Below are 25,036 nucleotides of genomic sequence, written 5' to 3'. Positions count from 1 at the left end.
AGGGTCATGTAACTCACGCTAGCCTATGAAGTAGCCATGCTCCATCTCAACTGAGTGGGAAAAAGTTCCTGATTCAAGGTCAATAAACAGCAAGCGGCAGAGCTAAACCACACCTGGTGAAACCCTGGTATGCACCAGTTCTCTTAAAACCACTGGGGAGAGTGGGGTTGGGAAATCTAGGAACAAGAGTCCATCAAATCACTTTTCTCCGGACACTTCCTCCCGGCTGCGGTGTGCCCCCACGTGCAGTACTGTAGTCCAAGGTTCTGACTTCACCACTGCATGACCCTAGCAAAGCCACCCTGTTCTCCAAGTGTCTGCTGTCAGTTCCCTTACACAGTTGTTGTAAGGATTACATTAAGTCATGTATACAAAAGCAGCAGAGCCACGGTAGGTATGGGGAAATCCTGGTTCTCTTCCGTCCCCTCTCTGTCTCTACCCCTCTTGAGAGCTGCCTGGCTCCAACGCCTCCTCTACCAGAAAGCCCTCCCTGACCAGTCCCCGTCACCACGATCATCTCATGCTCTCAAACCTCACTCCCCTTTCCCGTCCCTCTCGCAGGGCCACCGTGGGTTACTGGCATCTCTGCCTGAGTTGGCCTCACTCCTACCTGTGAACTGGTGCACTGGGGGTACCACCACATCAGGCCAGAAGGCCCAAAGGACCACCACTCTGTGCCCTGCTGCATGTGCCCTGGACATGCCAACAGGGTGGCCAAGAGCCGTGGCACACAGGGTTCCAACACTGCCCAGACCAGCCACCTTCCCCACTGCCACCTAGCCCACCTTGGACCTTTGCCTCTTCCATCTCAGCTGCCCTCGAATCGGCTGTGGTCCTGGGGATAAACCTCTGCACTACTGCCCAGGCCAGAAGCACAGGGTTGTGGCCTGAACCCTGGATGGGGCATCAGGGGACCCGTGCTGTAGCTTCAGCTCTGCCCAGGTACCCAAGGGCCAGTCTCTTCCCCTGCCTGGGTCTCAGTTTGCCCTGCAAAGGGTAGTTTTCCATATACCTCTCTACAGAAAGAGCACTAACAGATTACAATTCTATTCTGCCCTACCCAAACCTCTGTTCCCACAGGTCTATAATCTATAATTTATAGCCTCTGCCTTATTTCTACCTCCTTCTTTTCCTTTATCGGAGATGAGTCTATAGAATGTGCCAGATTACCGGGCCTCTGTGTTCAATGACTCAGATGCTGTTGGCTTGTTTTCATTAAAAATGGGCTCCCGCTGTCTCCACAGTCTGACTCAGTGCTTTCAAAACCACTTCCTTGTCTAGGCCACAGGGTGGATTCCCAGGAGGGAGGAGGCCCCAACCACTGGGAGGATGGCTGCCTTTCCCATGGGGCCAGACGGGAGCTCCTGAGAAGACTCTACATCTCACAGGAGTGGCAGCCCTGACTTCTTTCTCACAGCCCAGTGCCTGGAGCAAATGCTACATCATCTCCCATTCAGGGCCACTTCCCTCATGCCAGACACTGGGTTGAGACCCGGCCCTGCACTGCGTCATCTGGCCTTCACATCAACCCCAGGAGCTAGGACTCTGATTATCACTCTATGGAAGAGGAGCTGAGGCTCAGAGAGGTTGAATGTGTTTGCTAAGTTCACAGAGCTTGGAGGCAGTAGGACACAATATCTGCCTTTGGACAGTCCTCTTGTGGCCACAGCACAAGGTGGCCGGGAGACAACTGGCATTCCAGTGCACTGGAGATCTGGCAAAATGCCCTCGGCCAGGACTTTCCCAATCTGCCCAGATGAGCCAACAATGGAAGTCACAGATCTAAGAACAGAGATGTCAGACCTAAGGCTCTGGGCACTCAGCCTCTAAAAGCTGACAGAGAAGGTATGGCTTACCAGCCAGTACTCACCGGGGCTTGAGTGTAGGTGACAGCTTCTAAGATCTCGGCCACTCCCTCTGTCTCCTGAAGCCCGCTGGTCTCTCCCGACCCCTGTATGGAGATAAATCATGCCGGGCACAGGGGTAGCAGTTGACAAGTGGGAAAGTCACATAAGATGACTCCTTTGGAGAAACTCTGTGTGTGTGTGTGTGTGTGTGTGTGTGTGTGCATAAGAGGGAAAAAGAGACAGGAAGAGCGGAACTGAGAGAGAATGTGTACAGTGCACAGGCTTGGCTCTTTTTGCTGTTCCTTCCACATTTTATTGCTCACGCAAACAAAAAGCTACAATCAATGGACAGTCTCTAACATACCTACTTTGGTTTTGTCTAGGTCCCTTCAATCCCTGCCAAAGGCCCTCCCACTTGCGTGGCTGTCACCAGAATCATGGAATTACACAGTGGAGAACAGTAACAGAGAATGTCTTCCTGTTGCTACCTCTTCTTCCTAATTAGCCTTCTAATGTCAGCCAAAGGGCCTGGGGGCCATCATTTTGTAAATAATGCCTTATTCTTGGACTCTGGGGTTGCTTCTACTTTTCCAGTACTCACAGCACTGCAGAGAAAGGAATGAATATACATAAGGTTTCCCTGCTCCCGGCTTTATCTGAATGTCAGGCCAGGATCGTGGCCTCAGGGAGTGCAGACATTCTTACAGAGCCAAATTCTACCTCCGAAGGGCTTTTCTGCTTTGTTTCTAAATGAATGAAATCAACTTATGCTTTGCTTTGGGGTTGACAGCACCCAAAGTTCTAAGAATGCTTTGTTTGCCTCCGACTTTTTGCAGCAGGCTATGGCTTCTGCCTGAAATGCCTTTTCTTCTTCATCTGGCTAACATTCCCTTGTCATTGGCCAGGCATCAGCCCCCCCTCACCTAGTCTGGTTCCTCTTCTTTCACCTTTGTGCCCCCACCCCCACCCGAGCCAGAGAACCTGGGTTTGAGGACCTCCCCGGTGTTCCAGTCACCCTCAGCTTTGTCACTGCATTGGAGCGTGTTAAGTGTGTGTGAGCAGCTGGAGGACAGAGACAGGTGCCAGTGTATCCCTTTATGTCCAGCACCCCCCAGGACTGTCACCTAGCAGGGACAGGCGGGGGGGGTGGGGGGGGTGGGGGTGGGGAGGGCAAAGTGGGAGGGAAAAGGGGGAGGGACAGAAGGGAAGGGGGGAGGAGCGGAAGGGCCCATCTTTTTTCCCTGCCTACCATATTCCACCCCCAACTTAGGAACTGATTCATTTGCCAGGCACAAAAGCTAAATTTAGGTTCGTTTTTATAGGAATTTACACTCATGTCTTAGAGTTTTAACTTTGATTTTAGAATCCTGACACCCTTTCCTGGCAGGAAGTCTGGAAACCAGGCCACTGACTGCCACAGCCATAGAAGAGCCTAACACCTTACAAGAAACACAATCTCCCCTCCCCCCACAAATAAGATAGCTGAAGCACTTAAAAAAAAAAAAAAAAAAATCCAAAAAGCCCAAAATAGGACTTGAGGCAGCGCTTGACAAGTTGAGAGATTTTAGAGACTCCATGACGTTGGGGAAGAGGAATTGCCTGGGCACCCAACCCTCCCTGGCCGACTGGCTGCTGGGGGTGGGGGCTCACCGAGGACTCATCGGCTTCACACAGCTCCTCAGGGGTCCTGGGGTCCGGGTGGACAGTGAGCTGCTGTATGGAGCCCTGGGGAAAAGCAGAGGGTCAGAAGCCACCACTTGTACATCTACAGCGTGACCGCTAGTGGGAAACACGATTGTTCTGTAACGGAGAAGACCAAGGGGAAGGACGGGTGCGAGAATGTGCTGCCTGTGGCCGTGACAGTGGAGCCACCCTTGGCCCACTCTCATTTAGGGGGACTCTCCCTGGGCCAATGTAATATGAGCTCCACTACCTGGGGAGGCCCCTGGGGAGTACTGGGTTCCAAGCACGGACTGCCACAGCAGCCTCCTAACTGGCCCCAGGTCCCCAACCTGTCCGCGGCAGGCCCTAAGATGCACGTCTCCCCACTCCCAGAGTGTCTCTCCCCTGGAGCATGAAGCTTCTTGGCTGGAAGGCCTCCTGGGAAGAAGAGCGGCCAGCCAGCCTCCTGCCTCCACTCCTGTCTCCTCTCTCCACACCTGACAGTTCATTCTCCATGAGGCTTCCAAAGTCAGTGTTGAAAAATTGTAATTGGGTTTTAGCTTCTTAAGATTCACTCACTGTGTCCCCACGTACTGCAAATATACCTGAGCTCTGCCACATGGAACCGTCCTGTACCAGTTAGGTGAGGTATCAGAAGCATGGGTGCTGACTAAATGTGTGACTACAATAACATAGGGATTTTCTTTAGAATGGCTTATTCATAAAAGCCCATTTTGACAGGAAAGTCAATTTTCTGCTATTTTTTCAGGGCACATTGTCTAAAAGGTGAGAGAGAAATCACCTGTCACTCTGGCATTCTAGCTTACTCCACCTTTGCAGAAATTACTTCAATGTAACCGCTGCCCCTCTCCAAAGGAAAAGTCACTGAAGGAATAATAAGCCTTCCTCTTTTTCTAATGCCTTAAAAATGCACAAAGAGGGCACTTGGGTGGCTCAGTCGGTTAAGCATCCCACTTCAGCTCAGATTACGATCTCATTGTTAGCGGGTTTGAGCCCCACATGGGGCTCTGTGCTGACGGCTCAGAGCCTGGAGCCTGCTTCAGCTTCTGTGTCTCCCTCTCTCTCTGCCCCTCCCCTGCTCATGCTGCCCCCCCCCCACTCTCTCTCTCTCTCTCTCTCAAAAATAAAATAAATACACATTTTTTTAAAAATGCACAAAGAGCTTCCACTCAGGCTATCCCACTTAAATCTACAACTCCACGGTGTAGGTCTTCTTATCCTAGTGTACAGATAAGAAAACCCAGAGAATCCACACTCTGAAGTCATCAGGCTAAATTGGAAACTTAGCACCGGAATCTAGGTTTGGGGTTCCAGGACTAGGACTCTCCACACCACCCACACACGCCTCCTTGAGGCTGTAAGGATAAGACAATAACGAGGGGGCGCCTGGGTGGCTCAGCTGGTTAAACATCAGACTCTATCTCCACACGGGTCATGATCTCTTAGTTTCGTGAGTTCCAGCCCCACATCAGGCTCTGCGCTTGACACTGCAGGGTCTGCTTGCGATTCTCTCTCTCCACTCTCTCTGCCCCTCCATTTGCGATCTCTCTCTCTCTCTCTCGAAATAAATAAACATTAAAAAATATTTTTAAAAATAATTAACAGGAATAGTTGCTTATGTTTATCGCGTGGTGTCCACTGGCCTCCCTGATCTGCGAGGCTTGGACTCACGGTGAATCTCTCCAGCCCCGTGGCTCCTGCATTGCCCACGAAGATTCCCGCGCTGGGCTCGAAAGCCAAAGCCCGGGAGGACCGCTGGAAGGGGACGTGGCTGTGCTCCTCACAGTCCATGAAGAGGGTCACTTCCTCGCCCTGGACAATCACTGCAAAGCGGTTCCACCTGTGGGTCATCACGGGCACTAGGAAGGCAGCAGCCTCGTGGGACACGTGGGAGCCTGGCTCTGTGTAGTAGAGGATGATCCGCTGGCGGCCATCCTCCACACCCGAGAGCCGCAGGCCCAGGTAGATGACCTTCTGGAAGGCATCCGTGATAGCAAAGAGCACACCGCCTGTGGCGCTGCTGGGCTTCACCGTGACGGTGATGGCAAAGTCCCTGAAGAAGGTGGGAGGGATGAGGGTCCTGGCCGGGCGGCCGACGTTGGCACCAGGCCCGAAGCTGTAGGCTGGGAAGCCACCATAGCCCGTGACAAAGGACACAGATGAGGGCAGGGGGACACCGATGAGCTCCGTGAGGTCCAGGTGGCCCAGAGAAACCGATTCTGCAGGGAAGGAGACAGAGGCCATGCCTTACACATATATTCTACCATGCGTGGAAATGAAGAAATAAAAACTCACAAGCGAAATGGGATTCCTCGGAACCCCACGGTAGTGCCTTAATTACTGGCTTTCAAACTTTTTTTGACAATGACCCACAATAAGAAATGCATTTACATTGCAACACAATATTCCCCCTTCAATAGACATATACCTGTAACACTGAAACCAATGTTTCAGAAAATATTATTATTTTTTTAATTTTTTAAATGTTTATTTATTTTTGAGACAGAGAGAGACAGAGCATGAACGGGGGAGGGTCAGAGAGAGAGGGAGACACAGAATCTGAAGCAGGCTCCGGGCTCTGAGCTGTCAGCACAGAGCCCAACACAGGACTCGAACTCACGGACCGCGAGATCATGACCTGAGCCGAAGTCAGAAGCTCAACTGACTGAGCCACTCAGGCGCCCCAACATTATTTATTTTTAATACCCACCAGGCACTCTGATATTTTCCTCTGTTTCAGAATTCTTCTCTTTTATTTTCTTAAAAGCATCCTGGCAATGACTCACTACATTGATTTCATTAACCACTAAAAGGTCCTGACCTACAGTTTGGAAAACTTTGAAAAATATCTCCTAGAATATTCCTAGAATATATGATGTTCTCCCATCGACTCAAAGACTGTTCCTCATTTCTTTCTATAAAACTGGGTAAGTTTGTTTTGTTTGTTTAGAATGAGGTCTACTGTTGAAGTGTCCCAGGGTGTGGGGGACAAGTAGGGACAAAGCGAAGTGTTCCCAAACCTCAGGGCAATGAAATTCACATCATCATCATCATCATCATCACCATCATCATCGTGGACATTCCCTGAGCTCTCATTCTGTGCCCGACCCTGCTCTGAACTCTTCACACACATCAGTTCATTTAATCCTCACGACAACTCTGGGAGGGTAGGCGCTGTTAACCTCATTTTACTTCCAAGAGAAGTTAAGAAATTTGCCCAAGGTAAGTTCCTTCAGGGTTCAAAGCCAGGGCAACTGACCCCAGAGTCTGAGCTCTTACTGATACCGCAGGGCTGCACTGTGGCGGCCTGGAAAGGCCCCCAGGCTCAGGAGCCTTGGTGCGCTGGGAGCAGATTCTGGGTTGGCTTGTAGGGATGTGCACCCGCTCCAGAGGGGATACCCACCATGCCAGCAGTGTGACAGGAAGGCAGGTCTCAGGGACTGGTGGACAGGACCCCTGCAGGCAGGACAATGGACATGCAGGACCCTATGGCCTCAGAAGTGAAGCCAGATCCTGAGGATTCAGCCCCATGAGGAGGTCTGGAGTGAGGGAGGGTCAGAGTGGAGCAGGGTCCTTCCCCAGAGACCAAGGGGCAGAGCAGACACCTGGTGACTGCCTGGGCTACGGCCAAAAGCCAGAGGATCCTGAGAGCCTGAGTGACCACGGGGGACTTGGGTTTGTGTCCAGAGAAGACCCAAGCCACTCAAGAGCGCCATGAGTAAAGCCCTGTCTGACGAATCAAGCCTGCCTTTCAGTTTACATTTTGCCCCTGTCTGACTGGACAACTAACCAGCTGTGTGACCTTGGGTGAGTCATTTCACTGCTCCAAGACTGGGTCTCCTTCAACGATATGGGCCCCACGAAAATGATGAAATGACACCATCCACGTAACCCTGGTAAATAGGGTGGCAATGCATTGAACATTCACTACTCTTTCCTTTTATTACATCCACTCAGCAAGCCCGAGTTATTGCCACAACTGTGCTGACAGGGAGAAAAGGAGGCCAAGATGGGGTGGGGGGGGGTGGCCTGGACACCCTGTCTCTGTGCTCCTGAACTCCCCATATAGAATATAAAAACAACCGGGTTTTTCATACGGGATTTTACTTAGTCCTCACTGCAGCCCCGGGGACTGCCAGTCTCCCACCCTACGGATGAAGAGCCCAGGCTTGGGAAGACGGAATGACTCCCTGAGTTACACAGTAAAAGTGGCAGGTGTTTTCAAGCCGTGACTGGTCTGACCTCAGGTTGGTTCACTGCCCAGTCTCATAAGCTGGGCGGGTGGCGGGGGGCGGGGGGGGTGCTCTGTCCCAGGGGCCTGGGGGTAGCCCAACCTAATCGGCCTGCCATGCCAATGACCCTTTAGCAGCATGACGGTGCAACTGAAGCTCTGGGTGATCGAGGAAAACCCAAACTTCCCTGGAGAATGGGAGAGAAAGAGATGCCCTGACTCCAGTGCCCCACTCCCCAGCACCCCCAGAGAAGGCCACACAAAGTCAGCAGCTAGCCTGCGTGTGTGTGCGCGTGGGTCACAAAATTATTATGAAATAGTTAGGACATACCAAAAAAGTGTAAATAATAATATGAGACACATATTAAATGTTAAAATGGTCAATTTTGTGCCTTTATGTCTTGCCATCATTTTATTTATTATTTATTGATTTGTTGATTTTTAATTTACATCGAAGTTAGTTAGCATAGAGTGCAATAATGATTTCAGGAGTAGATTCCAGTGATTCATCCCGTCTGTATAACACCCACTGCTCATCCCCACAAGTATCTTCCTTAATGCCCCTTTCCCATTTAGCCCCCCCCGCCCCACAGCCCCTCCAGTAACCCTCCGTTTGTTCTCTTAGGTTTTGTCCCCCTCCCTGTTTTTATATTTTTGCTTCCCTTCCCTTGTGTTCACCTGTTCTGTGTCTTAAAGTCCTCATATGAGTGAAGTCATATATTTGTCTCTCTCTAACTGACTTACTTCGCTTAGCATAATCCCCTTTAGTTCCACCCACATGGTTGCAAATGTCTTGCCATCATTTCGAAAGGGAGTAACTGTATGTGAGGACTGAAGGAAATAGCATGAGGTGCTGGCACATGCTCAATCAATGGTGGGAATTATCATCCTCATCATCGTCATCATCATCATCATTGACTTTCAGGTTCAGAAAGGAATCTCAGAGGTCCCCCAATATGATCCCTACCTGAGATGTGTGAACCCCACACTGTCCAAGATGGCAGCCATTACAAGTGTGGCTGTTGGGCACCTGAAATACAGGTCATCGCAACTGACCTGTGCCGTCAGTGTAATATACAAACTAGATTTCAAAGACTTAGTTTGGAAAAAAGTCTTAGGAAAAATATCTCATGAATAACGTGTATATTGATTACATGCTGAAATGATAATTAGGGGAAGTACTAGGTTGAACAGAATACATTATTAAAACAATTTCTGAGGAATATTATGAGGAACAGGCATGTGTCCACCACTCTGCTTAAGAAAGTACTGATTCAGGGGCACCAGGGTGGTTCAATCGGTTAGGGGGCCGACTTTCGGCTCAGGTCATGATCTCACGGCTCGTGGGTTCGAGCCCCACATCAGGCGCTGTTCTGACACCTCAGAGCCCAGAGCCTGCTTTGGGTTCTGTGTCTCCCTCTCTCTCTGTCTCTCGCCCGCTCACATTCTGTCTCTCTCTCTCAAAAATGAATAAACGTTAAAAAAAAGGGGGGGGGGAGAAAGTATTGGTTCAGCAGAAGCTCTCACCACTCTCCAATCCTATTCTGCTGGCCATGCCCCAAAGACAGCCTCTCTGAGGGATGTGGTGTGTATACTCCCGTGCATGTCTTTGTTTACGACGTGAGCATGTATGTGTCTGTGACAGAATGCAGAGCCACTGTGCGCATCTCTAAACCTCATGTCAGTGTTGGTATGCTGCACGTATGCCTTCTGACACTTTTTTCCCCATGAAAAATTGTTATTTTTTTAAATGTTTCATTTATTTATTTTGAGGAGGGGAGGGGCAGAGAGACGGGGGGGAGAGAATCCCAAGCAGGCTCCACGCTGTCAACAGACAGCTCAATCTCACAAACCGTTAGATCATGACCTGAGCCAGCATCAAGAGTTGGATGCTTAACCAACTGAACCATCCAGGTGTCCCTCAGCATTGTATTTTTAAGACTGATCTGTGTTGATGCAGGAGGCTCTGGATCTCATATTTTCACAACAGCACTCTATGGTATAAACAAGCCATACAGAGTGGCTCACTTTTCTGCTGATGGAAAGGGAGATTTTCATCATTCTTCAAAACATTTACTGCTATATACTTCCTTCCACACATCTCCTCGTGCTCACCTGTGCAGGCAATTCCACCCGAATTATCGGGTGACATGGGGATGTACACCTGCAACTTCACTGAATGCTGCTAAAATGTCCTCTGAAGTTCTCTGAAGTGCTACTTTTTAAAATTAGGACATAAGTGACACATATAACACTGTGTAAGCTTAAGATATATAATGTGTTGATTGCATACATTTATACGTTGCAATATATTCATACGTGTATATATAGGTATATCTATTAGCTTTAGCTAAAACCTCCATTAACATCACATAACTATCGTTGTGTGTGTGGCGAGAACATTTAAGATGCCACTGTGCCGTCCGACATGCCCACCAGCAGTGTATTCTTACCAACATTTAGGGGAGGTAGGGAGATGCGATATGGGAGCAGTCTGTGGGGCTTTTCAGCTATAGCAATAATGTTTACTTCCTAAAGTAAGCAATATTCAAAAGAAGTATTCATTGTAGTAGTCTTTGTAGACCACGTCTTGGAAAATATTTCACAACATTTTAGTGAAAACAATGACCTGTCCTCAACAAAAGAGCAAATGTGATCATGTTGGTGCCCTGCTGAGAGTCTACTATGGCCACCCAGGGCCCTCAGCGCGAGAATCAGGCTGCTGCCTCCTGGCTCCAGAAGGCTCTATGGTCTGGATGCAGCCACGCTCCCTACTCCCCAGCATGCCCTGACACAGGCCCTGGAGGGACCCGCACTGCTGCGGGTCCTCCCCTCCACAGCAAGCGCCTCTCCCTCGGCCACCCACACCACCTCACCCCCCTCAGCTCTTCTGCCAGGAGAACTCCTTCTCATCCTGCAAGACCCAGCCCTGGCCTCACCTCCCCGGAAATCCCTTGTCTCACCTCCTGCACCCACACCCTCCCCCTCCCCTCTGGAAGTTGCATTAGAAGCCCTCTCAACACATGCTGGGGTCCCCCATCATAGTTCTCAACACACTGCATGTCACTGTGGGGTCACTTGTCTCTCCCCATTAGACAGTGAGGACAAGGACCACGCCATCCATCTCTGTGTTCCCAGTATCCAGCCTAATTCTGATGAGTGAATGAATGAATGAATGAATGAACAAATAAATGACTGCATGACTATAATCAAACCCCTCATTTAAAAAAGGTGAAACTGGGGTTAAAAGAGGGAACAGATTGTTGGCTACGAACTCAGATCTGATCCTCAATCCAAGGCTTTTCCTCTCCAGTTTGCAACTTGCATTAAAACAGGAATTAATTTTAAGTAGGAGAAACCCCAGAAGGCATAAATGAAAAGGCTGATAAATCTGGTTAAATTTAACTGCACAGAAATTCTTAAAGTTCTGCACAGGGAAAAAAAAAATCCCACAATGTCAAATAAAATCTCAAACCGGACAAAAATATTTGCCACATATGCCACAGACAACAAACTAGTTACCTAATACACAAAACAGATGAATCCACAGGAGAGCCACAACCAAGTGGAAAGATGGGAAAAGAATAGGACATTCTTGCCACCGTAAAAAAAAAAAAAAAGAAAGAAAGAAAGAAAAGAAAAAAGAAAATGGCTCTTCAACCTCTGAGAAGACACTCACACTCCCTCAGAATGAGAGAAATACAAGTTAAGGCTACGCAGAGACACCATTTTCCCTCTCAGACTGGCAAACATCAGAATCTCAGAACACTGAGTCGGCAAGGGTGCAAGGGAACGGGCCATCCCCACCTCTCTACCCTCGATGGGCTGTTGGGACCATCAATGCATATGATGTCTGTGGGAGGCGCTCTGGCGATATTCATCAAAATGAAAAGTAAACATGTACTCCTTGATCCAGAAGTTATACTTCTATGGATTTTTTTTTTAACGGATGAAGTTCCGTATGTGAAATAGAAAGCATGTCCAAGAACGTTCATGGCAGCATCGTTTAAAATGTATCTAACTGTCCATCTTTGGTGGCATCACCAGTTTTGAGACACCATGCAGCCTTTGAAAAGGGTGATTCCTTAGGTACCAATACAAAATAATCAACAAGATGTATTAAGTAAAAACAGACACCCAAAAAGGGGTGCAGAGCAGAATCACTATCAGTTGGAAATGCATACATTAATACATATTTCCCATACAAATATATATATTTGAAAATATATATTAGAATATCTCCAGAAAGATACAGAAGAAACTAGGACCAGAGACTGTCTCTAGGCAGGGGAGGTGGTGGGTGGGGAATAAGAACACACTTTCTTTTCTCTCCATACTCTTTTGTACTTTTTGAAATTTTATACCATATACATGGTGTGAAAAAGACATTTGCATATTGTAAAGGCATTAACTCCTTCCATCCCCTTTTAGAAACTATAAAACCTTTTCTTCTTGCTTTTCCTCCCTCAGATACAGCCTGTCTTTGTACCAAAAGAAAGGGGGAAGGGAAAGAGTGAAAAGAAAAGACATAGAAATGAAAGCAAACACCCCACTGAGATTTCTTTTCTCCCCTCCACGGTTTAAAGATAAAAACAAAACAAAACCAAGAGCACCCTGCTGACAGCCGTGCTTTCTTCTTCCCTGACCCAGTGTAAAGCTTTTCCTCCTGTTCTAATCTCCCCCCTACTGAGAAGAAGAGAAACCCCTTTCTGGTGGGATGGTCCAGGTTTGGACAATGTGTCCTTCCACAGGGAGTAAATGGGCCAGAGCCGCTCATCCAGTCACTGGCTTGTTTCCAAATGGTGTCCTGAGGGTTTCAGGGACAGGTGGGGGTTCAGGGGACCTGGAGGCAGAGGCAGAGAGGCCAGGAAGCCTGTTTCAACCAGCCCAGCGCTGCCATGGCTGGTACAGCCCAGGCTTCCACGTGGCCACTCTGGAAATTCTTTAGTCCCAAAAGAATCCTGCTTTAAAAAAAAAATATCACAAATCCATCCAACCTCCTTGCTTTATAAACAGGAAAATGGATGGTCAGGTAGGGAGCTCCGTGACTATGAGCCACAGCCAGGAAGTAGCAGATGAGCAGCGAGCAAGGATGGACAGAGGGGAGGTGTGATTCTGCCCCACTGCCCCAGCCCCTTCCAGGCCCAGGCGGTTGGTTGGCCAGCTGGAGAGTGGGCAGAGGAAGCCACCTGCAGAGGAGAGTTCCTGGCATTGGACAGAGCCGGGTTCAGATCCAGCCTTTGCCATTTACCAAGTGGGCAGCCTCTGGGTGGATGACTTAGCGGAGATGTGGGGACATTCAGCCCATCTCACACATGGGGATCCAACAAAACGAAGGGTGGGAATTGCAAATGCTCAGCAAATGGTAGCAACCAGGGATTCTATTTGATTTGAAAGGTATAAGCTTAGCCAAAAGCAAAGTGTGCAATGGGAACCCTTCCTAATCGCCCCTGCCCTCCTGCTGCCCAGGTCCCAGCTGCGTGAGGGAAGACAAGTGTGCAGGGGCCTGGCGACAGGCCTTGTTTCCACTGGGTTGGCCACAGAGAGAGCCAAGCTACAATCTACAGGAAGCCCGAGTCAGTCCAGCTCTGCTCTCAGCAACCCCTACCTCCCCCTCCAAACACAGCGTCGCATAGCATGGCGTGGTGGGGAGCGACCCCTGGCCTAGAATGACCCATGCTCAGGGCTGTGCTGGGCCTGCTGGCTCATTTTTCCTTGGCTTCGGCGGGAGGGCCACCTGCTCTGGTGGCCACCAGGGAGGGGAGAGAGAAGCCAGGGAGCCAAGACAAACAGGCCCAGCAACTTGGTCCACAGGCTTGTCCTGGGATGGCTCTGTGCTGGGCGGGAAGCGGGGAGGGCGTGGGGATCACAGCTGGTGGGAAGACATCCCGCCATCCTGGGGGCTCAAGTTCAGAGGGGGCAGTGCGAAGGGAGGCAGCGGTGTGGGAGAGGGGGGAGCCGATCCTGGAACTCTCTGGCCTCAGGAGCTTCGGGCCCTTGGTGGGAGGGGGCCGCACTTCTCCACAGATAATAACACCTATCTCATAAAACAGCCGTGTCACTTGAGTGAACTAATACACCTAAAATGTTTAGCACCCAGGAAGTGCCAGGTTCAGAGTCCGAGGCCCTGGTTAAGGTCAGTGACATGAGGCTGAAGCTCCACATCTAACAAGGACCTCACTGCTCCTTCATCTCCTGGAGACCCACACGCTGCCTCATTTCCATGGGGTTAGGTCTATGGGGCCAGGAAGCCCTCTGGGCACAGACACGGCCCAGGTGGGGGAAGCAGGACTCATAAGTTGAGTGCCAGCTCTGCCACTGACTCCACCTGTGCTCCTGGGCAAGCTGTTCTCCTTCCTGACCGCCATTTTCCCATGTGCACTTCGAGGAGTTAGACGAGATGGGATCTCAGAGCCGGAGCAGTTCTGACGTATTCTAGGTATCTTCACTGCCTTCAAAATACCTCCTGGGGCTGATTCCGGCTTCAGTCTTGATCTCTCCCTTCATCAATGCATAGGGATAGCTTCATCTCCAATGGTGGTTTTTCAACACACTTTTCCAATTCATGAGTTGATAACACTTATAAAGCCCCCAATTTCTGCCTGTGTGCCATGGGGGATATGACACTGAATCTAGAGTGCAGGTGCCCAAGAAGCTCATGATCTAGGTGTCTTGGTTAGCAGTCACCTATTCATGCTATTTACAAGCCCAAAGCCTTCAATGGCTCCCCAGTGCCTTCAAGATCAAGTCAAAATTACACTGAAGAGAACCTTGGCTGCATTTCTTCATTGTCTCTTCCCCTCTCTCTGTCTCTGCTTATGCTATTCCTTCTAGTTCCCATCTTCTCACAGCTGAGTCGTCCAAGCTTGCTTAGCTGCACTCCAAGACACCAAGCCCTACTCTCACCCTATACACAGAGCCACACGCATCAATCCCTCCTCTAAATACTCAAATCAGGGCATACAGCAGGCAGGCAGTGCCGTGGCCTGATGAAAGGGCAAAGACAGATGCACAGGGGCCTCTCTCTCCTCCAGTCTTTGGCTCAGGCTCCTGAGAACAGCTCTGGGCAGCCCCTCCCAAGGGCACAAAGAGGAGGGAGCAGAAACCTTTAGAGATGGACCAGGCAGAGGAAAATCTGAACAGTCACTGCAGGGTGCAACTTTCCTCCCAGGGGTCCAAAGCCGGTTTCCATGGAAACCAGGGCAGATTCCTAGCAATGAAGAAACAAACAGGGCAGGGTTCAGGTTTTCCTTCCACACAGATGACAGCAACCTGGCCAGAGGAGGTGATGAGCAGGAACCCTTCCCTCTCCTCCTCGCAGCCACAGACTCTAGGGCATCTGGTATTTCTCTTCCACAGTCAAGCCTCAGTTTCTCTTTCTGTGCAATGGGCTGGTTCAGCCCTTCCATCTGTGGGGTGCTGAAGCAGTGCCTAGGACAAGCCTGGGCTTTGGAGCCTTGCCTCCCTGGGGAACTGTATTTGGCTTCGCAAAGCTCCATCTCACAGATGATCATCTGGGACCTGAGCCCAGCGCTCGCGCTTGTTAGCATTTAAGGCCGGAAGGAGCTAAGGAGCGTTCCTCTGGCTCCAGGTCAACAAGGGCTGCAGAGAAGCCAGACCGGGAGGGAGGCTGAGGACATCCCAGGATCCTGCATGGCAGCGGCCCCTGGTGGCCACATGGAGAACGACGCCTCCATGAAACCCAAGGAAGGCTTCCCAGGCTACAACTGTGAGGGACACTGCCTGGGCCTGGGGAAACTGGGAGAAGGGGGATCCCAACAACCAGAATCAGAGTCAGAGGTCCGGGAGGGTCCCAAGAGAGCAGGTCTGAGGTCACACAGGTTGCTGTGGTCAAGCCACACCTAGAAATTAGATGCCTACCTCCTACGCTGCCGGGGGGGGGGGGGGGGGGGGGGGGGGGGGGGGGGGGGGGGGGGGGTGGGGAGCCAAAGGTGTCCCGCCCACACATCTCTCATTTCCACCTATGGCTGTGAAGACCCACAGAACACTTTATTCAGCTTAAATGGGGACTAAAGACTCCTTCAGGCTGGTTGGCGTATTCCACTGGGTGTAGGGGTGCAGAGGAACCTACTCCCTGCCCCCTACTGGGGCTGGAGCCAGTAGGCAATGATATGCAGGTAAAGTGGGGGTGACTACCCTGGGAACCCCAGCAGAGCCTCTCTGGCCTGGGTTTCCCTGCACCCAGGCCCCGGGGAGAGAGGAGTTCTCCAATACCTCCTTTGCTCCAGCAGCATAAACTGGGGAGCCTCAGAAAACCAAGCGTCCCTCCCCTTGCTCCTTCTCAGGCCATCCTACCAGGGAGGCAGACATTCTTGCATCTTCTCAGGACCGCTCTTTCCCTTCCCTTTGGACATTCCTACAGGGACATGGCCCCTGAGGACTCTGGGTTATCAGATCAGACCTCCTGGCTTGTGGCTTCCCTTCCTCTGACCTCCCCAGAGAGACAGGGAGCTGGGAGTTCAGCAAGCCACAGACTCTATGCAGGAAGAGCACAGCTCACCATCTGGAGAAGCAGTTTCCTCCACTACACGGCCACCAAAAGGCTATGTGCCATGTGCAAGGTCTCCGTGTGCACATCTCTACTAATGGGGAGTTCATCTCTCTCCTGACAACCCTGACCACTGCTGGACAATCTTTAGTCCTCAGAACTTTCTCCTGATGGACCCAGGCATATCTCCCTTAGCTTGCACCCGCCTGGCTGGGCCCTGCTCGGCACTCTGGGACCACACACAAGTCGGCCTTGACTTTTGCATCATGGCCTCAGAAGCATGCGGCGAGGGAAACGGCCGGCCTGGGAGGCAGACTGCCACTAGCTCAATGTATAATCTTGAGCAATCCCTTCTCCTCTCTGAGCCTCAGGCTGATGGTTTCCAGGGGACCCTGCCAGGTCTGCGAGTCTCCGATTCGGCATCCTTCTTTTCTCCTGCCTGTTTCCCAGTTCCTCTAACCACTCTTAACCGTCCATTCCTCCAGCCCACAGCCTTCAGGCCTGGAAGGAATGACTACAACAGGGAGCAGGACAAAGCCAGTCCTCCCCACAAACTTCCTGGTCTTTGGGCAGCAGAGCCTGGCCAGAGGCGTGGAGCACTGTGCCCAGGAAAATGTTACAACTCTGCCTGTGAGGAAGCATCGCCCCACCCAGGCGGGAGCCCACGGAGGCTCCCGGCTCTACCTGACTCCCTTCTCAAAGGAAAAGGGACACAACAGAATTCATGCTGCATGGGATCCTTCTGCACCCAGCAAAGATGCAAAAGCCTCTTAGAAAAACCTACCACCCAATGCATTTCTTAGAAAAAGAACCATTTTCCTGCCAGGGAAAAAAGTCCTGGATCAACTTAGAAAGGAGACCTGGGTTTGGCAACAATCAAAGACCTCATTTTTCTGAATTACAGAGGAGCATTTTTCTACATGTAAACTTAGAACGCCTCCTTCCCTTTTCCGGTTTTCATATATAGCATAGGAATTTTCATGCTCAATGAAGTTACTGTGTGAGCTCTCCTCTCTCTCTCTCTCTTTCTCTCTCTCTGTCTCTGTCTCTGTCTCTCTCTGTCTCTCTTGCTTTCTTGTTCTCTCAGGTCTTTGGCCTAAACTGAGAGAGGGATGGTTTTGAAGGTGCCTGGATGTGGGCGGAGACAGGCAAGGTGTGGGCACTGTGGCTTGGCCACCCCACCCACCCGGCAGGAAGGAGAGGCCATTTCCCCACTCAGCACCTGCTTCAGCTTCCAAAACATCCTCTCACCTGAGCCCCCACCAGAAGGGAGGCGAGGCAGTGATCATTCTCTCATTTCAAAGAGGAGGAAATTAAGCCCCAGAGAGGGGAAATAACTTACTTGAAGCCCAGGGCAGGACTCAGCACGGAAGACTCAGTACTAGGCTCTGCCCATTACAACCCATGGCCTCCCGGGTTGCCCTTGGGACCCCTCCAGGTGCACCTGCACACCTCTGTGTCCTCATAGTCCCCACCCATCCCTCCACCCAAACACACCCATCGCTCTGCACTCTGGTGGTGAGCTCCCTTCCCTCTCTGATATGACTACATATGGGCATAGACCATGCGGACCCGTCTCAGCCCCCAGTGCCAGAAGAGCCTAGAAAGGATGACCTAGGAATGCAGACAAGAAGGAAGCACAGCAACAGCTAAGATTTACTGTGGGCTTGCTGCGTGGCAGGCACCGTGTAATGACCTTTCCATGAATCATTTCATTTTCCTCCTGATTCTCTATGAGATAGATAATATTATTATCCCCATTTTCAGGTTTACAGACTAAGTCTTGGAGAATTAATTACCATTCTAAGGCCATGAGGATAATAAATGATTAAGGTCAGGATTCCAATCAGAATGGGTGGTATACCGTGGTGGGAAGGTTCCAGTCCTGGCCACACATCACAGTCACCCAGGGAGCTTTAAAAAAGACATAGGTCTGCCCCTCCAGCCTGGCCCTGTGGGCTCAGTGTCTTCTAGGGTCTGGCCTGGGTAAGTCTGATGCCCTCTCCCAGTTGGCAGCCACAGGTAAGGGAAACCCCCCCACCCCCACCCCCGGGCTTTGCAAGCAGACAGACCTGGGCTGGAGTCCTGAGTTTGCCACTACCCTGTGTGTGACCCTGTGGAAGCCACTTCACTCCTCTGGGCTGTATGTGGGGCAGGAACAGAGGCTGGCTCAGAGTCATCGTGAGGATGGACAACACAGTGAGGGCTGCGCCTAGCAGGGGGCTGGTGCATCTAGAACTCAGCACCCACTGGCTGACTCTGGGCCCCGTGCTTCCATGCCCTCACCAGCCAGCCTCCAACTGTTAACCATTATAGAAGTAATAATATAATTGGATAAGTAGGCCCAGCAACTAAGGAACTGAAGAGTTTAGCCTGGAGAGAGTATAGTATGACTCGCTCATTCTGAGACCCAGGTCTGCTCACTACCACCTCCTAGACACACACACACACACACACACACACACACACACACACACACACACACATGCACGTGTATGCTACCCCCTCAGACTAGGCAGAAATTGGCTCCAGTGCAAGAGTAATATGCGAGCCTCAGGAAGCATGCAGTGAGCCCTGCTGTCTTACTGCAGTGAGGGTCTTGTCTTCAGACCCCTCCTTCACCCCTTTTCCAAACTTGTTCCAGAAAGCTGGGTACAGAGCCATTCCAGGGCCCACGTGCACCAGGTGGCACATGAAGGCCAGCAGGTGTGGGCAGGCGTGAGCATCTGGGAAGAGTTTTCTAGTCAACTCTTTTCGATTTATGGACCTTCCTTTTCCATTTGGGGAACAAAGACTCTTTGAGTGTGATGAGGGCCTTGAATCCTGAGGATGACATCAACTGAAATGAGTCATCACTCCCAGCAGGCAGCTCTGGAGGACTCCACTCAGGGCACCGCGAGAAAAACTCATGGAAAACGGGCATGGAGGGGAAGGGGCCTGTCGGGGGCACAGGAGGGATGCCGGATGGGAACGTGCATTGGCCTGCTGGAAGCGGGCACCCGGCAACCCGCAGCTCCTGAAAACTGCCAGGCTCGGCACTAGAAGGGGACAAAGAGCCAACAGCTGGAGGCCAAGCAGGGTCAGTGTGGACATCTGGACCAGAAGGTTTCAAACTTCATTCCCCAGGACCAGGGGTGGGGCTCAGGGGAGGGGGGGTGCACAGCAGGAGAGGGGAGATGGAGAAGGCCTGACTGTTGGGCTCCTAACACACACAAGTATACAGCCACACAGACACACATACACACACAGCACACACTCACCTGTTTACAACACACCCACAAGCATACTCACACACACTAATGCATCTATTCATACACACACGTTCACATGCACACATACGCACCCTCTGACACCTCCACCCACACTCATCCCTCAGACACACTCATGCAGTCACATACACACTCATGTACTCACACACACATTCGTTCATGACACTCTCCCACACACTGACACACATTCGCACAAACTCACCTACCCTCATACGCACAGTTGCACCAAAGCAACTCAGACTTCCTTTGTTGAACATATCTGGTTCCAGTCACAGCCTCATTTGAAGAAGGTTCTGTAGCTAAAAACCAACCAACCAACCAACCAACCAACCAACCCACCAACAACCAACCAACAAAAAACCACCATCAAAACCCTTTCACGTCACTGACATTCACATTGAAGCATTGCAAGGGAAGACATGGGCCTAGGGCCCCAGGGAGAGTCTGAAGCCCACTCTTCCTTCCCCGGATACCTCTTTAAAGGTTTGGAGATGTTTGACTATACTTCCTACACACAGCGTTTAGGTTTCTCTAATGTGGGTACATTTTCCATATTTTCCCCCTCATCAGTAAAAAGCCTTCTCAGAATATCCGATTTGGGTCACGTCTTCACAAAGCACTGAAACCAACTGACTCATTTTCTTAGAAGCAATGCTAGAAACGGTTGCTCCATGAACAGCTGGCTTGCATACACGGCCAGATACACGGCACACAGCCTGGCACAGGCAGGTGCCCAATAAATGTCAGTTTCACGAACATACGAGTGCATGCATAGCAGGGGCTCATGTGTATTGAGCCCTGACTGTGTCCTGGGCACAAGGGCTTTACCAGCATGGTGGTTCTCAGCTCTGGCTGCCCAGAAGAATCACTGGAAGACTGCCAAAAATACTACTCCCCACGCCTCACTCCCAGAGATTTCAATTCAGTTGGGCCATGGCCGGGGCTGGTGAAGCTGCACAAGCTCCCCAGCTGGTACTCATCCACAGCCCCTGAGTTCTTCACAACAACCTCACTCTTCTTGTGCCCAATCTACAGGTGTGGGGACAGAGGCAGAGAGAAGTTAAATAACTTGCCCAAGGGCACACAGCTATCAGGTCCCAGAACTGGTGGCTTTAAACCTTCATCTGTCTGGTGTGAGGAGTTGAGGGTTCATCTGCCCCTTTCCAGGAATGTCACTTCAATCTGAGTCTGATCCACTCCAGGAGCACACCCTGACCTCTTAGCCTTCAGTGGCCTCGGGCCCATCTGCTTCTCTATCCTCATCACCCTGATAGCCCCTCCCCATGGCTCTTAGCATCAACACAGCATCTCCTACCAGCTACCAGAAACAGGGCTCTGTGCCAGCCAGAGACAGTCTCTCTCAGGCTTCCTCTTCTGAGCAGATCTGGGAGGGCCAGAGACTCCAGGCCTGCTGGCCCCTGGGAAGCCACAGCTCTCATCTTGGCTGACCAGACATATTTTCAGTGCTGGAAGGATCTCCAAGCAGAATGGTGCTGGGGAGAAAGACAGCTTTGGCTTCAAATCCCAGCTCTGCATTTAAAAGCTGTGCAACTCTGGACAAAATGCTTCCCTTCTCTGAGCCTCAGATTCTAAATGTGTAGCACAGGAATAATGCCACCTGCTGTAGGAAAGAGTTTTGAGAATGACCTGGGATAACAGATATAAAATCCTGAGCTGAGGGCCTAGCAAAAGCAGACATTTAATAAAGCACATTGGGTTATGGCCATTGCCCTCATTATCAATGACATAAGCTTTCTTTTCTCTCCCCTGAACTATTGTAATTGCCATGAAAAATAGCTTGGAGCAACTTTCCCTCTGGGTCTCTGTTTTCTTACCTGCAAATAGGGTGATACAGCCTCCTTCACTAGGTTACAGTGAGGGCCCCACGTGGCTCTGAATGGGAAAATGCTTTGTCCAGTGCAGCCATCTCAGGTGTAAGGAGCAGTTAATATGGACAGAGGCCTCTGAACAGGTGTCTGGGAGCTGAGATTGCTATTTTTCTCAGATTAATGAAATCTGAACACACGGAAACCCTGTAATATGACCAATGTCACTCCATAAGCAGAACTCCTGCTCCAGCCTGGGAATGGTTTGCGTAACATGGGGCCAGCAGAGAGGAGCTAGAACCTGGAAATCGGCTTAGCACCCCACCCAATTCCTCCCACCCCAGGGCAGGAAGCTGGAGTCAGGCCTAACTGCAGCTGCTGGAAGAAACAACAACTAAGCAATAATAATAATATAATAATCATAATCATAATAGCCATGTTCACAGTAGTAGGTGGAATGATGGCTCTCAAAAAGGATATGTCCACATCCTAGTCCCCGGAATCTGTAAATGTAACCTTATTGGGTTGAAGGGTCTTTTGCAGATATATTTAATTTTTTTAACATTTATTTATTATTGAGAAACACAGAAAGACAGAGCATGAGCATGGGAGGGGCAGAGAGAAGGGGAGACACAGAATCCAAAGCAGGCTCCAGGTTCTGAGCTGTCAGCACAGAGTCCGACGCGGGACTCCAACTCACAGACCGTGAGATCATGACCTGAACCGAAGGTGGATGCTTAACCGACTGAGCCACCCAGGCGCTCCCAGATATATTTAAATTAAGGATCTTGAAATGAAGAGATCTGCCTAGATTACCCACGTGTGCCTTAAATCCAATGACAAGTGTCTTTATGAGAGACACATAGGGGAGATTTGACAGACAAAACGTAGGAGACAGTGTGACCACGGAGGCAGACAATGGAGTGAGGCAACCAGGAGTCAAGGAACACCAGCAGCCACCAGAAGCTGGAAGAGGCAAAGAAGGATCCTTCCCTAGAGCCTCCAGAGTGGGTACGGCCCTGCCCACACCTTGACTTTGGACTTCTTGCCTCCAGAACTTTACAAGAATAAATTGTTGTGGTTTTCAGCCACCCAACTTGCGGTAATTTGTGACAGCATCCAAGGACACAGATATATTCACCGCACGCTCACTGTATGCCAAGTGGGACCTGGATTGGGCCATGTCATGCTTACAGCAACCTAGTAAGGCAGGGGTCACCTTATCTCTATTTTACAGATGAGGAGACTGAGGTGCAGAGGCATTGGTTCACACAGCTGGGAAGTGACAGAGGTAAGATCTGGACCCAAATAGCCTGGGTTCAAGCCCCACAGCCCATGTGCTTAACCACAACACTGGTGGTTCTCAAAGTGTGGCTCCTGGACCAGCAGCAGCAGCACCCGGGAACCCAGAGGTACAAATTCTCAGGCTCTACTCCAGGCCTCCTGAATCAGAAACTGCAGCGAAGGCCAGCATCTGTGTTTGGACTAGGCCTCCAGGTGATGATCACCCTCAGGTTGGTGACACCTGTTGTTCGCAGTGCTGGTGGAGGCTGAGGTTGTGGCCTAAGGCTGGAACAGAGGCAGGTGGTGGGGAACCATGGAGCAGGAGATTCGAGCAGACAGTCAGCAGCAGAAAAGTCTGCTTCAGGGTCAGGACACAGGCATAGAGTTAGGCAGGACTCCAGCCGCATTCACCAGGGGACAGACTCAGGCAGGGCCCCAACCATGATGAGCTACAAATGAGCAGCTTCCTATCCAGGCTAATGGAATGCTGGGTCCCCTGAGGGACTAGATCTCACTGATTGGCAACAGGAGGGCCCTAGGGCCTGGATTGAGATGTCCAAGTGGCCCCAGGCTGGTGGTGAGTGAATACAAAGAGGCTTGGGAGCCCTAGCCCAAGGGCCTGGGTGTGTCAGGTCAGGGTTCTGCAGCCAACAGTAAGCTGACAGCCTCCAAGGGGCCCAATCCCCAAGGGAAAGATGTCCTGAGCAGAAAGAGCCCAGGCCTTCCAGGGGGGCCGGAACAGCTACTTCCCTTGCCTCTCCAGCTTCCCCGTGCTCCGTGCTGGGACCAAGGGCCTACAGTCACCCAGGGAAGTCCACTGCAGCCACACTGGGAAGCTGGGGCTCAGGGCCTACTCCTGGATGCCTACAGATGAGTCACGCCATCTGGCTAAGAAAGCCTCCCTGGGTGAATTTCCCAGGAAGCTCCAATTTCTCACTACTCTGTTATTATCTGTTCACTTGCCTGTGTCTCCCACCAGCCTATGAGCCCTTGAGGGTGCAGGCCTCATGTTCTGCTTTCATTTCTGTATCTCCCACCTTCACCCACCTCTCTAACATGGGGCCTTGCCTGGGGTAAGCAAAAACTGAGCACTGATGGATGGACAGATGATCGGACGGATAGATGGATGGACGGATGAACAAATAATGCACATGTGAGTGAATGGATGAGCTTAATGGATTCTGGACAAGAGTGATTGCAGGCTTGACCTAACATCCCATATTTATTGTCATCAATCAAAAAGTCTAATGAACTCCGGGTGTTGCCACAGTAATGCCACCAGCACCGTTAGCTCAATATGCACCTAATAGACTAGCTCTCACCTGATACCCACTATTAAGATATAATAAAATAGTATTATTATATTACAAAAGCTTGATGCTAACTTTCCTGAGGGCTGGAGTCTCCCATCCTTTTGGCTGACCCTTAAGCAGGAGGGCTCTGAATGACCAGTCTTTTGCAAAACGCCTGCTCTTGGCTCTCACCCACTAAGTTGGGAGTGCCTCCCTTAAATACACTGGCCTCTTAGACTTCAGACTAAATTCCAGCCGCCTCCACCTTCCCCCTCCCTGAAGTGAGGGTCTGAGTGGAGGATGTGAGCAACATGTGCTTCCCCTTCTCCCTTACATATTGTTAGGGTCTTGACGTTTTCCCCTTCTCCCTTACATATTGTTAGGGTCTTGAAGTTTGGCTGGAGGCCTCAGGGAAGCTGCCCATATGGGTATCAGACATGAGCTGGGGCCACTGGACAACTGGGATGGGATGGGATGGGACAGACCAGCCCTCCAGGTCCTGGGGGGAGAACAGAAAGATTCCTGCTCCTGGTTGCATCCCCTATCCCCATCCCCACCCAGGAAGCAAGACACTGGATGGGAGGAGCTTCAAATGGTGGGAGGAGCTTAAAAGACTGACAGTTCTGGGGCTTTCTAAGCCTTTCTCTTAAGTGAGGTATATTCTCAGGTGTTTCTTGAATTTTTTGGCATGGGTGACACCACCTGGTCAGCAAAATCTCTTAAAGAGCTGCTTTCCACGTGGGTCAATTCAGTCATGATTTATATCATCCCAGCCACGATGTAGCCACAAGGGGAGAATGGGTTCTGGATGGGGTCTTTCCCTTTCACTCTCTCCTGGTCCCAGTCGAGGGTTCTGCCCTCGCCTACAACCAGTGTCCAGTGGCTGACCTTGTCCAGACTTGGCTCGGGGCTGGACTCTGGGAGACCAAGAGGATGCAGTATCTGGTCTACAAGTAGCTCTGAGCCTAGTAGAGGGAACAAGACACCAACGCAGAGTCCTGATACGGGTGGCCTGAACTGGAAGGCTCTGCACAGGTGGACGTGGCGGAGACAGCAGAGCGCAAGCTAACCCACCACAAGGAAAATGAGGGGTAT

At 50.8% G+C, this 25,036-nt stretch overlaps 1 protein-coding gene across 1 annotated transcript in view; it reads right to left on the bottom strand.

The window, feature by feature from the left end:
- COL15A1 (collagen type XV alpha 1 chain) overlaps positions 1-25,036 on the bottom strand; it is a 108,012-nt gene that overhangs the window by 64,190 nt on the left and 18,786 nt on the right. Inside the window, exons 3-5 of the mRNA XM_042912235.1 lie at positions 5,202-5,749; positions 3,498-3,572; positions 1,871-1,951 (exon numbers count right to left, since the gene is read on the bottom strand). Coding sequence (XP_042768169.1) covers positions 1,871-1,951; positions 3,498-3,572; positions 5,202-5,749 — 704 coding nt within the window. The remainder of the gene's footprint in view (positions 1-1,870; positions 1,952-3,497; positions 3,573-5,201; positions 5,750-25,036) is intronic.

This window comes from Panthera leo, chromosome D4 (assembly GCF_018350215.1).
Source record: "Panthera leo isolate Ple1 chromosome D4, P.leo_Ple1_pat1.1, whole genome shotgun sequence".
Classification (NCBI taxonomy): domain Eukaryota; kingdom Metazoa; phylum Chordata; class Mammalia; order Carnivora; family Felidae; genus Panthera; species Panthera leo.
This window is presented reverse-complemented; position numbering and strand designations above follow the sequence as displayed.